Source organism: Lemur catta, chromosome X, assembly GCF_020740605.2.
Source record: "Lemur catta isolate mLemCat1 chromosome X, mLemCat1.pri, whole genome shotgun sequence".
Taxonomy (NCBI): Eukaryota; Metazoa; Chordata; class Mammalia; order Primates; family Lemuridae; genus Lemur; species Lemur catta.
Window position 1 is genome coordinate 11,855,101 of NC_059155.1, and position 13,418 is coordinate 11,868,518.

The 13,418-nt window shown below is 40.4% G+C and overlaps 1 protein-coding gene across 6 annotated transcripts in view; it reads left to right on the forward strand.

Moving 5' to 3' along the window:
* MID2 (midline 2) overlaps nt 1-13,418 on the forward strand; it is an 85,415-nt gene that overhangs the window by 14,260 nt on the left and 57,737 nt on the right. For all 6 annotated transcript variants that reach the window (XM_045537926.1, XM_045537921.1, XM_045537923.1 and 3 more), the window contains exon 2: nt 892-1,607. In XM_045537926.1, coding sequence (XP_045393882.1) covers nt 948-1,607 — 660 coding nt within the window. In that variant the 5' untranslated portion in view covers nt 892-947. The remainder of the gene's footprint in view (nt 1-891; nt 1,608-13,418) is intronic.

Here is a 13,418-nt window from a genome sequence, read left to right on the forward strand (position 1 = left end):
TTTAGGAAGTATGAAAAGACACATGGGAGGTGAGCTTTATAACAGGCTTGTGCTAGTTCAGCAGGTATTTAATAATAAAAACAAACTTAAGCCACAAGGTAATATGACTTCATCATTGATCAGCAACTGTTTCTGAGTAAGTAAAAAAGTTGAAATCATTCTTCATTTGGTTTGACGAAATAAAGGGTTTTCTGTAGGTGAGGGAAGAAAGTGAAAGTGAAAACTATCATCTTTTGTCTCTAGGAACTCAGTTTATTAGAAATAGGATGGAATAGAAATCTCCATGTGTGATAATAGGAAGTAATTCAAGTTTACACTCTGAAGAAGAGCTTATTATCCTGTACCAAGAACTACAGTTTTTTAAAGTTCTCTCTTCTTTTTTATGCAGGCTCTCAGAATGGAATCTTTTCAGGAAGCAGAGAGTTAGTTTAAAATATGGCTTTGTTTTCCTCCCACTGGATGTGAAATAGGACTGGCTCCTATATTTTACCTTGACGTGAAATAGAAAAGAATACTGGTGAATAGAGATTGAGATTTTTGTATGGCCTCAGCCTCATCATAGCCCAGACAAGAGGTGGCACTGTAGAATATGTGAGAGAATGATCCATGCCAATGTTGTGAGCCGGAATGGTAATGTTACTCAGTCAACCAGGATTCAGAGGTAGCCACCAGTGCTATTTATTAGTGCAGGAAAATAAACTCAGGCATTTGTCAAAAACAAGATTTGAAGGGGGAGAAAGTCTTCCTGATTAATTCCCAAATTGCTTTCCTATTGCTCAAGCATCCCTGGGGAGCCCAGCATGTAAAGTTTCCATTGGTTAGTGCATAATTATGTTATATCCACTTTTCCTTTAGAAATGCTTAATGACTTTTGCACTGTATTCTTTGCAGGTGAAAGCCCAGCCTCTGTGGTTTTTAATGCCTCAGCAGGATTATTTTCACTAAAGATGGAAACACTGGAGTCTGAATTGACCTGTCCAATCTGCCTAGAGTTGTTTGAAGACCCCCTTCTGCTCCCTTGTGCTCATAGCCTCTGCTTCAGCTGTGCCCATCGCATCTTGCTCTCAAGCTGCAGCTCTGGTGAATCCATTGAACCCGTTACTGCTTTCCAGTGTCCTACATGCAGGTATGTTATCTCGCTGAACCACCGGGGCCTGGACGGTCTCAAGAGGAATGTGACCCTGCAGAACATTATCGATCGCTTCCAGAAGGCTTCAGTCAGTGGGCCTAATTCTCCAAGTGAGAGCCGCCGGGAGAGGACTTACAGGCCCAGCACCACCATGTCTAGTGAGCGAATTGCTTGCCAATTCTGTGAGCAGGACCCACCAAGGGATGCAGTGAAAACATGCATCACCTGTGAGGTCTCCTACTGTGACCGCTGCCTGCGGGCCACACACCCCAACAAGAAACCTTTCACCAGCCACCGCCTGGTGGAACCATTGCCAGACACGCATCTTCGAGGGATCACCTGCCTGGACCATGAGAATGAGAAGGTGAACATGTACTGTGTATCTGATGACCAACTGATCTGTGCCTTATGCAAACTGGTGGGTCGTCACCGAGACCATCATGTCGCATCCCTGAGTGATCGATTTGAGAAACTCAAGGTAAGGGATCTGGGAAAATATCCCTCACACAACTTTGTCTGTTAGCACACAGTTATACAGTTAGTAAGTTCCCTAATAAAATGGATCATTTTTCATATATGACAAATGAGTTAACTTCAGGTTGTTCTCAGGAGGAATAATCTACTCGCCTGCAAGCTCTCACAGGAACCTATGTCTTCTGTTGCATAAGCCCTCTTGCATTCATACGCTTCTGGCCAGTTCTGGGGGAGTTTGCCCATAGTTCATCCAGGGAAACAGCACCCTCTCTCCTCTGTCAGTGACATAGTGCACGTTACATATCTTAGCTGCCATCTTTCTACCTCTTCTTTTAAGTATGTGAATACCTGTGTGGGTGTACTATAATTAGCATATGTGCTGATTTGCATATGTGTATATATATAGCAGTGGGAAGGTGGGGTGTATCTCTGTGGAGGTGGAGGTGTCTAAGGGTATCTATGTAGGTGAGAGATTTTTGTGGAGGACATTAGTGTATGTTTGTGTTTACATACTCAATACACTAAAGAAAAAAATGTTTGGCATTGGCCATTACAAATTGCCATTAAACACTTAACACAGGGCTAATTCTAGGCCTGCCTTTAAAAACAAAACAGAACAAACAAACAAGAAACTTCAGTGTACCATGAAATCAGAAGGTATGATCAAATATCTGAACTAAAAATTCAAATTGAAGGCAAAAAAATATTTAAGTTAGTATCAAATTTTGTGCCAGTGTTCATTATTATGGGATACAGACTGAAGCACTTGTTTAGAATTCTTGCCTTAGAAATTCCTAGTCTCTCATTTGTGTTCAGTGGACAGAGTTTTCTGAAATTATAGAATATTTATGTTCAAGTCTAAGTACCTATTTTTAAAAGTCTTCCTACTTCACGTTCATATTAACAGATGACAGGTTGAGAAAATTCTTTCATCACCATTGCTTGCCTGCTATGTTGTATAATTTCTCTTTAGAAGGGAGCTACTTAACAGAGATTCCAGAAAAATAAAACATTTAAATGGATAGTAAGATTACCACCTCAGACTAGGGCCTGAGTATATAAATCAAGCTAGAAGAAGGACCCAGATAGGATAAAAGGAGGGCAAAAAGGGAGTGGAGATTTCCTTCCTGCCATACTGTGGAAAACTCATTGTAAATTATGTAAAAATTACATATGATGTTGGTGAGGGTAGCAGTACTCAGAATGGGATATGTTTTCTCTTCTGTAATTTGTTGCAAGTAATATTGACAGTAGTCACACTGACAATGGTTTATGCTTCTTTTGCTATTATTTATATACGATATTTATACATTTGTACAAAATTCAATGTTTATCTTTTGATTTCACTCAAGGTAATACTATAATTCATATCAAGGCTGCAGAGAAGAAGAATCTCATTGACTTCACTTCTTAGGTTCATAATATGTTAGTCTTTTGACTTGGTCTAGTTGAAGCCCTACACTTTAAAGTTGTATAAACTGAGACTTTGATAGATTAAGTGCTTTGGTCAAAGTCACAGAACTGGTTAGTAATAGGAGAACTGGAACTGGAACTCAGCCTCTAGATTGAGTTAACTCTCCTCTCTATTATAGTCTACTGCCACTTTGTTTTGGACCTCAGTTTTCCCCATGAAATGTGATTTGAAACTTTATGCTCTAGCAACTGCACATTTCATGGGTCATAGATGAACAATTGATGGCATCAAGGAAAGGACATATTGTATAAACTTACAGCTTCATAATGGCAAAAGATAGGGTGGGGTTGTAGGAAGAGTGGGGAATATAGAGAGGACAGAACAATCTCTGCCAAATATTTGCAGGTGTTGGGACTACAATAAGGCATTGGCCTTGAGAAATGTTCCAAACAGAAAAATCTGTATCCATATGTACTGTTGAGATAACAAAAACACTGGATAGAGTAAGCCTGTATCTACAGGACACCAGCTCTTTGAAAACATCCGAAAACACTGGATAATTGATTAGATATTTGGCATCATGCAGCTATAGCCCTCATCTCTAGGGATAGATGGAACACAAAATTATTTTTACCAAAAAATACTTTAGTCTGTGACTAATCAGTAATTTTTAGAGAAAGAAAGGCTACATTTTGAATAGTTCCCCTTTAATGTTTTAGGAAATGTGCAGAAAATTCTGATTATAAATTAAGTGGAAACTATTTTTGCTCATTTTTGGATGGAGAGTGGAAACATGAATCATTCCCAACTGTGTGGTTCTTTATGTTGTCTGGAACATCTTGGACTTTGGGGAGGGAGAGGGAGGTGCTGCTTGTGTGTGTGTATGGTGGGGGGAGGCCGCTTTGGTTTGGCGCCAAGTGTGAAAGGACATTAATTCTCCACATTAAGCAGAGAAGAAGTCTAACTTTTAGTGTCACATATACTCACTTCTTTGGGTTAATTTTAATTAGAAAAGCATTTAGGATTATCTCCTTAATCTGCTTGATTCTTCCCCAAGGAGAAAGGAGAAAGCAGACTGGCAGAAGCTATGGGAGAGACTGCCTGATATTCCCCTGGCCCTGAGAGGAGCACATGAGTCCTGTAGAAGTGGAAGAATGATAATATATATATCTATATATATCTGGGGGGTTGCCTTTCTGGCCAGTAGCTGATATAGTGTTTATTTTTACCTTTTGGTTCTCCAGCTTCATTGTTGGCATTTGTAAGTACTTTTTATGCATTAACCTTCCTGTTTAGGATTAGTGGCTGCTAATATTTATTGTTCTAGATAAAAGCTCAGAATAACCAGAAGCTAACCTGTCTTTTTAATATGTACTCAAAATGGATTAGAGGACTTGGAGTACTTAGTATACTTTTATGATCTTATTTAGTTGTCTAGTCTACCTATAGGGTTGAGATGCAGGACACATGTCCTTTGGAAGGCTACCAGTGTTTCAATTAATTTTTCAATTTCAAAGGATACTTGTGTCCATAACAGTTATTCAGAGTATTTATTCTCTCCATTGCTGCTCTTTTTACTTGCTAGTCCCAGTATATATCTTAGTTCATGATATATGTTGCATTTCTATAAAACTGCTTCACATTTTAGAATTTTCATTATCACATGAGTTTCTTTCATTATAAAAGATTGATATTATTGTATTAATGAATGTTGGCTTAATAAAAAGGTCAAATTTCAGTGGCTGTCTATTGCTGACAGACTTCACCTTGATATTCTAAGTCCTATACAGCTCAGTTCCTGTGCTGACCATTAATTTTTTCCCCTACTCCTCTCAAACATACTACCTTCATCTACTGAGGTGAGCCTCCTTCCTAACCATCTGCTGAACATACCATTCTCTTTTCTGACTGTTAACTTTCACTAGTGCTCTGCTCATGGCCTGCTTAGGAATCCTACCTATTCTTTAGTGCTCCATTCAAACCCCACAAAGCCACTCTAACACACCACAGCTACACCACAAACTCCTTGAGGCCAGACACAATGTCTTTTATTTCTCCAGTATACTTCGCCTTAGCATCTAGCACACATAGTATTTGCTCAAGAAATCCAAATGAATTCAGTCATAATGGATTTTTAGGAAGTATATCAGTGTTTTTAGCTTCCTTTGGTTCTCATCTTAGATGTAAATCTGGCTTGCCATTATGAATACTTTAAAAGTCTGGAAAAAAATCTCTCGTGAACTACTGAAAATATTCAAAACCAGAGTGTTAGCAAAAGTATGGCACGTCCAGCATGTCCTTAATTAAAGTGCCTATTCATTTTGATTGTTGGATTTTCCAACTGCCTAACCCTATGGTGACATTTGTATAAATCAGATGTGATTATTATAATTCTCTTTGAGAGTGATGTCTTCACATTTCCATGCCCACAGCCTGCCAAAAATATAGCTGATGAAAACCAGGGGGAATAGAGGAATTTCCTGAAAGGAATAAACAAGCACATTTTCTTTTTCTCATTACATTTCCACAAATTCATTTCTACAAATAATTCTTAAGTGCAGTTACATTTACCTATCAGGGATCTTGTAGTTATAAAATATTACCTGGCACTGGAATAAGCTTTTTGTCATGGGAAAGTAAAACACACACACACACACACACACACACACACACACGGGAAGAGACACTGAGACAGAGAGAGCTAAAGATTGCCAGACAAAGAGAAGGGAGATATGAGACCTGGAGAATGTTCAAAGGAAGCCACAATGAGAGTTAAAAGGTTGGAAAATACGATAGTCTAGAATCTTATCGAGTTGATTACTTGTCCTCCTTCCTACTCAGTCACTCTGTCATCCACCCACCCATTCTCACTCAGCCACCACCTTCTCTCAGTCATTTGTTTACTCACCCACTTGACACCCACTTCTGTCTGCCAAGACAGACCCTCTCAACTTATGTACCAATGGGCATTTGACTATTTCTGAACGAGTATGAGTCTAAATATAAGAGGAAGGGAGAGTAGTATCTTTTTGAGAGACTGGGTTGAGAGAGGGCATCTTTGAATACATAATGTGTGCATCACTATATACGAGTGTGTGTATTCCTGCGTGAATGAGTGGCTGAGAATGACTCTGTGTCTGTGTATCAAAGTGCATCTATAAATGTGTGTCACTGTATGTGAAGATGAGAGAGTGTGTGAATTTTCTGATAAGTTGGGTAGGAAGGCGCCATGACTATGAGGCAAGCTTTCTGTAGCCACCCTAAGGAGAGTTAGAACCTCAGTAGAACCATTCCTGAGGCTAGGGATCATTCTAATAAATGAACCAGATCACATAAACTCACAATAAGAAAAATCTTCAATGGAGACCAGGGTGGGTTACCATAGGTGAGAGAACAGAAAAAGTTGTTTTTCACTGTCACTCAGGTACTAAATCACAGTGGCTAAATATAATAAAAGCAAAGCATTTGTGTGCCCTAAGGTGTGGTGGTGATGGTGGTGGACATGTGTGTTTTGGGGTGGGTGCAGTATCTGTCATGGGGTTTCTCAGCTAAACCAGCCTTCAATTCATGATCATAAAATAATTTTTGCTTGTAGATCTGGCTTCTGTGTGGTCTCTTAACTGTCCGAGATTTGCTCATTACACATAATATGTATAAATCTGTACATGTTTCATGTGTGTATGTGGGTAAAAATGCATTTTACTCCATCTCTACTCAAACTGTCCTAAGACTCATTTGAACCCCTGTTCTTTTCCCCCCAAGATTTATATTGATTTCTCTGGCTCTGAATTCATTTAGTATTAATGGGACCCTGTGTTGGAAGATGTTTTCTGTTGTTTCTTTGATTTGAGACAAGTTTAGCAAGTAGATACTCCTATTATCTGTACGCCTATCTTTCTATTTTTCTTTTGTCCCAAGTCTTCTTCTCATCAACATTTGAAAGGAGCTAACACTCATTAGTTTGAGAACAATTTATAAAATGTTAACTCAGAGATTATTCTTGGGTGGATGAAAATCCTGTCTGTTATTGTTGGGCAAAGAAACAACAGAAATATAATATAGGTGAGGAAAGATTAAGGAAACAAGAATTATTGAACCCAAAGAAATGAAGAAAAGAAAAATAAGATAATGGCTTTCAAGTTCATGAGAGGTTGATATAATGAGGTAACACCTTGTTCTTTGTCTTCCCTGAAGATAGAACAGACAATAACTTAAACCTTAGCATCAGGGATTTAGGCTAGGGATTCATTCATTCGTTCATTTAGCAGACAATTAATGAACATTCACTTTGTTTATTGAACACTTTGGACATTGTGGTAGGAGCTGGGGACACAGGAAATAAGGCACAGTCCCTTCCCTAAAGGGGCTTTGAGCTTAGTAGGGGAGATAGACGAGTAAATAGAAAATTCCAGTTCAGTATGATAAGTGCCACAACAGAGGTTTGCACAGGATGCTCTGAAGCACAGAGGAGAGAGGTCAGGAAAAGGATGGCACTGAGCTCACAAACAGGGAATCATGAATGAATTTGAGTTTGTTGTTGTTGTTGTTTGAGATGGGGTCTCACTATGTTTCCCACGCTGGTCTTGAAGTAGGCTCAAGTGATTCTCCTGCCTCAGCCTCCCCAAATAGCTGGGACTATAGACATGAACCACCATGCCTGGCTCTATGAATGAATTTGTTGGAGAAGAAGGGTCAAACTGGAGAGAGTCCATGAAGACAAAGTTTACAGGACTTGGTGAATGACTGTAGTGGTTATAGACAATAGAGAGAAAGTCTTAAAAAAATTTCTGAGTTGGAGGTATCTTGAAGAATGGTGGTATTGAGGACAAAAATGGGGGCATTACGAAGGGGTGGCAGTTTTGGTGGGATGCTTTGACTTTATTTTTTTTTTTTTACTTTTTAATTTTAAGTTTTATTTTTTTGAGACAGACTGTCGCTTTGTTGCCCTGGCTAGAGTGAGTGCCGTGGCATCAGCCTAGCTCACAGCAACCTCAAACTCCTGGGCTCAAGCGATCCTCCTGCCTCAGCCTGCCGAGTAGCTGGGACTACAGGCGCAAGCCACCATGCCCAGCTAATTTTTTGTTTCTATTTTTTTTAGTTGACCAGCTAATTTTTAATATTTTTAGTAGAGATGGGGGTCTCGCTCTTGCCCGGGCTGGTCTCGAACTCCTGACCTCAAGCGATCCTCCCACCTTGGCCTCCCAGAATGCTAGGATTACAGGCATGAACCACTGTGCCTGGCCGATGCTTTGACTTTAGATTTGAGTTTATGTGATTTTGGGTCATTCAACATTCACTCATTCAAACACCTATTAGGTGCCAGGCACCAGGATAGTGTTGGGGTTACAATGATTAAGACACCACAGTGCCAGCCCTGGTGGAGCTCCCAGTTTGGTGTAGGGAGACAGACAATTAAGGACAAAGTTACAAGACAGTGTGGTGAGTGCTATGATAGTGGAAGCACAGCAGGTTGTGAGAGAGCACAGGAAGGGACATCCAAAGAGAATCTGAGTGGGTTTTTGAAACCCCCCTGTTAGAGTTGGGGTCAGGGAAGGAGAGTGAACTAGTCAAGAGAAAAGAGCTTTGTTCAAACATCTGGAGGAGAGAAAGGATGGGGTACTCTCAGAACTGTAAGGGCAGGTGTCCTAGAAAGAGTTAATTCAGGCTTTTTCAGTGGCTGAAAGATTGGGGCTAGAGAAATAGATGTAGGTGTCTTCAGCATGGAGGTAGAGCCCAGTGAGGGTCAAGGATTGAGACTTGCAGCACACTTATGGTCTAGTTTCTGACATGAAGGAATAGCAGATGAAAGAGAAAAAGGAGGATGTGTATGAGAGGCAGTAACTGAAGAGGAATAGTACAAATGGAATACAATCCTGAAGCTTCCAGGAAAGTAGAGTTGGCTTTGGCTCACTATCGTGAGTTATCAAAATAAACACTGGATTTAGGTTTTTAGTACAGGTTTTCTTTTGGAAGGTCCAAATAATAATTTACCCATTTGAGCCAGAGATATAATCATGCTATGCACCTGAAGAGAGGGGGGAAAAAAAGAATGAGGGATGGTTTGGGTAGCATTCCTGAGAGTGGGGGAGGTGTGGATCCTTGCAGAACCATCCGAAGAGGGATGGCAACTGTTTAACCTGGCTTGAGGGTCTAGTTATTCTTTAACAAACCTCAGGTAGAGCAGACCTGCATGATACACATCCAGTATGTCACCTGCATCTCATTCTGGGACGTAGCCTATGTCTATACAACAGCAAATAAATGTTTGCGGAAAGAATAAATTCTGGCATAAGGGTGTGGGCTTCAGTTTGTGTACCAGATGGCATGTTCTGTTGTTGAAAGGCCATATGTAATTGATACATAAAGTGACAGACTGAAGCAAAAGCAAAGTAAGTATTTTAAGACAAGCAGTTAAAAAAAGAAAGCAGACTGCGACCCCCAAAGCATGTGAAGATTCTGCCTTCTGGCTTTTGGAAGAGCTGGGAACTTGGGTGTGTAGACAGGATGTCAAAAAAGAGCATGTCAAAGAATAGTAATGGGGTCACTGGCTCAGATTATTTTTAAAGATGAAGCTGTCTTCTGTCAATTTGGAAGACTCAGGTTTGGGGTGGATTGGCCTTTCTGCCCTTCTTATCCTCCACTCCCCCTCCCCCGCCCTAAGGTCCAATTCCCACATTGAAACAGTCAAGATCTTCTCTAGGTTTAGATAATGTTGCCCTTGAACCTTTTAGAAAGCAAAATAGAATACAGGCATTCAATGGCAATACGACATGTTTCAATAGAACTAACAAAAACTGCACCCCTTTGTAAGCCTTAGTATTTACTGTGTCTGATTGGTGTATGTAGGTGTGCTCATGTATGTGTGAATACATGTGTCTTCTTGGAGCATGACAAATGGAGATCATGGTCCAGTTTGCCCCATAAGGGTAATCTGTCTCACTTTAATGAAGGGCTGGTGTTTTGTTGTATGGCTAGGTTTCTTGAGGGAGCCAATGAAAAAGCTACCTGAAGCAATCTGTGTCTAGAGAAGAAGAAAAAAGCCTAGCAATTATTTGAGAGGGTTAGAGAAGCCATTTCTTTTAATGGGATGCTGTTTGGAAGGAGAATAGCCTGTGTCCAGTTTTCTCGGATAGCAAAACATTTTCCTCTTTGGGAAGGGAAAAACAGAACACAAAGAGGCCAAGTCTATACAATACAAATGAAGTGGAACTTGGGTAAAAATGGAATCGGTGTAGACTGCCAATTTAGCTAACTCAGGCCTTTTAAAATCTGTTATGCAAGCCAGCCAAATCTTCCTCTCACTTTGTGCCGTTTAGACACATGTACAATTTTGTGAGAGCTAGCATGATGTTAGTCATCTGGAGGCGAAGAGGGTCTCACAGTTTCATAAACTAAAATGGCTTCTCTAACCCTCACAAAGGGGAAGCACAGAAGGACCCAGAGGTAGCTTCCTGCAGCAGGAAATGGGAGCTTCATCCTGCTCCCCCTGCCAACCTCCTGCCTCACAGCAGATATCTCCATTCCAATCTTCCCTCTGCCACTTTGGCTCTCTTGCTGTCACAGTTCAACTGTTCTGAGAAAGTTGCACTGACTGGGCTTAGACAGACGGAACCTGGCCGGAACCTGGCCGAGTCATTAACTAGATTGCATAAGAGAAGAGCAAAACAAACCAATTTTTCAAAACTGAACAACAACAAAGAGACATGTTTACTTTTACATAAAGAGATTTTATGCATACACAAATGCACACATGTATCCTCTTTCTTTACTCAGCCAGAGTATAGACAAGATAATTACTCGGCCAAATCAATTCAAATCATTCAAACCTAGAGTGGCCCAGAATTTTTAGTTCTAAATGGTTCGTCAGTACTAAGCATGATAAGGAAGGTTGACTTCCTTAGACTGCCTGATTGCTTCAATTCTCTGCTTCCCTTTGCATATGTTCATTATTGAGAATCAATTCCAATTTGAGAGGAGGCTTTAATTCCTTGTAAATGAATAGGAAGTGAGTAAGTAAATGTTCGGTGTTTTCCTCAAATTATGTCTCATAATGTAAGAAAACAGTGGCAAAAAGCCATCAACAGATGGTGTTTTCATTAGCCAAAGATTTATTTTTCAAAGCATTTTCATATTAATGAAGTAAAGTTGAAATTAGAGTCATCTTGTCAGTTCTAGTTCTGTGTTGTTAAAATGTGCTAGCAATTGCTAAGGGGCCAGAGCAAACTAACCATTTGCCATAATTTTGTGATGGTAACCCAACTAGACCCAAAATTATGTGTTCAGCCCTAATCTTTGTTTTCAGTGGCTTCATAGAAGGCATGAGTCTCAGTTCTGGGCCATAAATGAGGAACACACAGCAGGGATTTTAGTCCTGCTCTGCACAGTGAATTATTTATGAGATATTAGTTTCATGACCAGTGTTGCAACAGGTCACATGTACTTGTTAAAAACTTCCCCCCTGTGGAATCCTATGTTTGAATAGAAATGCATTATAGTTGGAAACATAGATTTCTAATATTATTACCTGCTCTGGGTTCATCAATCTACATTATATTTACCTAATATATCAATATATTCATTTGTGATACATGAAATTTCGATTGATCTAGGAATTTGGATCACTCTACTAGAGGAAATCATCAACTGCTTGGGTCAATTACCAGTTCCTATTCTCTAACTTAAGCTAGACTCTTTTATCAAACTATAGCTCTATCATATTCACCTTGGGGCCAAACTTTTTTTTTTTTTTTTTTTTGAGACAGAGTCTCACTCTGTTGCCCGGGCTAGAGTGAGTGCCGTGGCGTCAGCCTAGCTCACAGCAACCTCAGACTCCTGGGCTTAAGTGATCCTCCTGCCTCAGCCTCCCGAGTAGCTGGGACTACAGGCATGAGCCACCATGCCCAGCTAATTTTTTTGTATATATATTTTTAGTTGGCCAGATAATTTCTTTCTATTTTTAGTAGAGACGGGGTCTCACTCTTGCTCAGGCTGGTCTCGAACTCCTGACCTCGAGCGATCCACCCGCCTCGGCCTCCCAGAGCTAGGATTACAGGCGTGAGCCACCGCGCCCGGCCATGGGGCCAAACTTTTGAAGAGGAGTCTAGACTTGCAGCCTCTACTTTGTCACTACCAATGTACTCTTTAACCCTGTATGATTTGGCATCTGCTTCCAAAATCCTACTGAAACTCCTTTTTCAAAGGTCATCTGTGACCTCTAATTACCAAATCCAGCTGTCTTTTATCAATTCTCATATTTATTGCCCTCTCTGCATATTTGACAGTGACAAATCCTTTCTTGAAACACGTTTCTTTCAATTATCCTCTTAGCTTGGCCCAGACTTGCATTACCAACTGCCTCAAATATTGCAGCTTTCTCCTACCAGTGTCCCTGCCCTCTGGGGTTTCCTGCTTCTGTCTGCCTCGCATATTGCTGTGAGGTTAATCTCCTAAGTGCAGCCCTGATTATGCCATCACCTTGCTCAACCAGCTTTGGTAAGCCCCCAGTGCTAAAAAAACAAAAGGTGCAAACCCCTCACCTAGGCATTCAAGAGCTTTGTAACAGGGCCTCAATCTTCATTTCCAGGATTGTCCCCCACTACTCTGTTTGTACCCTCTGTTCCAGCCAAACTAAACTACTATTCCTTGAACATGCCATATACTTTATTCCTTTTTACTTATGCTTACTCTGCTCCTTGTGCCGGGAACACCCTGCCCCCCTCCATCTCTGACTATTAATTTCTGTTTATCCTTCAAGACTCATCTTAATTTTACCTCCTCTTTATCTGTAAAGTCACTGCACCTTGAAGACAATAGGTGCTCAATACATTTTTGTATTAAATCTCTGAACAGCATGCCATATCTTTTTTCTCATTTCCGCTGACATCAATCTAGTTTAGAGGTCATGCCCAAGTCATTGATTGCTGCCCTTTTTCCTTCTTTCTTCCCCTTATCCTTGCTAAGAAGGCCAAAAATTGAGATAGTGGTGGGATTAAAGAAGGTCAGGGGAAACATTGTGCCCCCAAGCCAAAAAAAAAAAAAGGTCTAAATGGTGAAAAATCTCTTCCATAGGAGCAAAGCCAAAGAAATCAAGAAAGATTTGGCAAGAAGGGAGGCAAGGGTTAAGCTTGTCCTCATAATCTAGTTTAAGAATAAGTCAAATCAGGCTCTCCAGCCTAGAAACACATCTATCTATCTATATAAGTATATCCTCTGGGATATATTCATGGGAACAGTGCCAAGGATATTAAGGAGCCACAGCTACTTAGTAGACAGGACAGGAGCCAAATACAAAAGTCTCCTCTCTTCCTCCATGTCTCCCCTCTCCCTCTTGTCCCCCCATCCACTTTTTCAAAAGCATGAACTTTGAACTACAAACCATAGGAACCATGGAGACGGCAATTA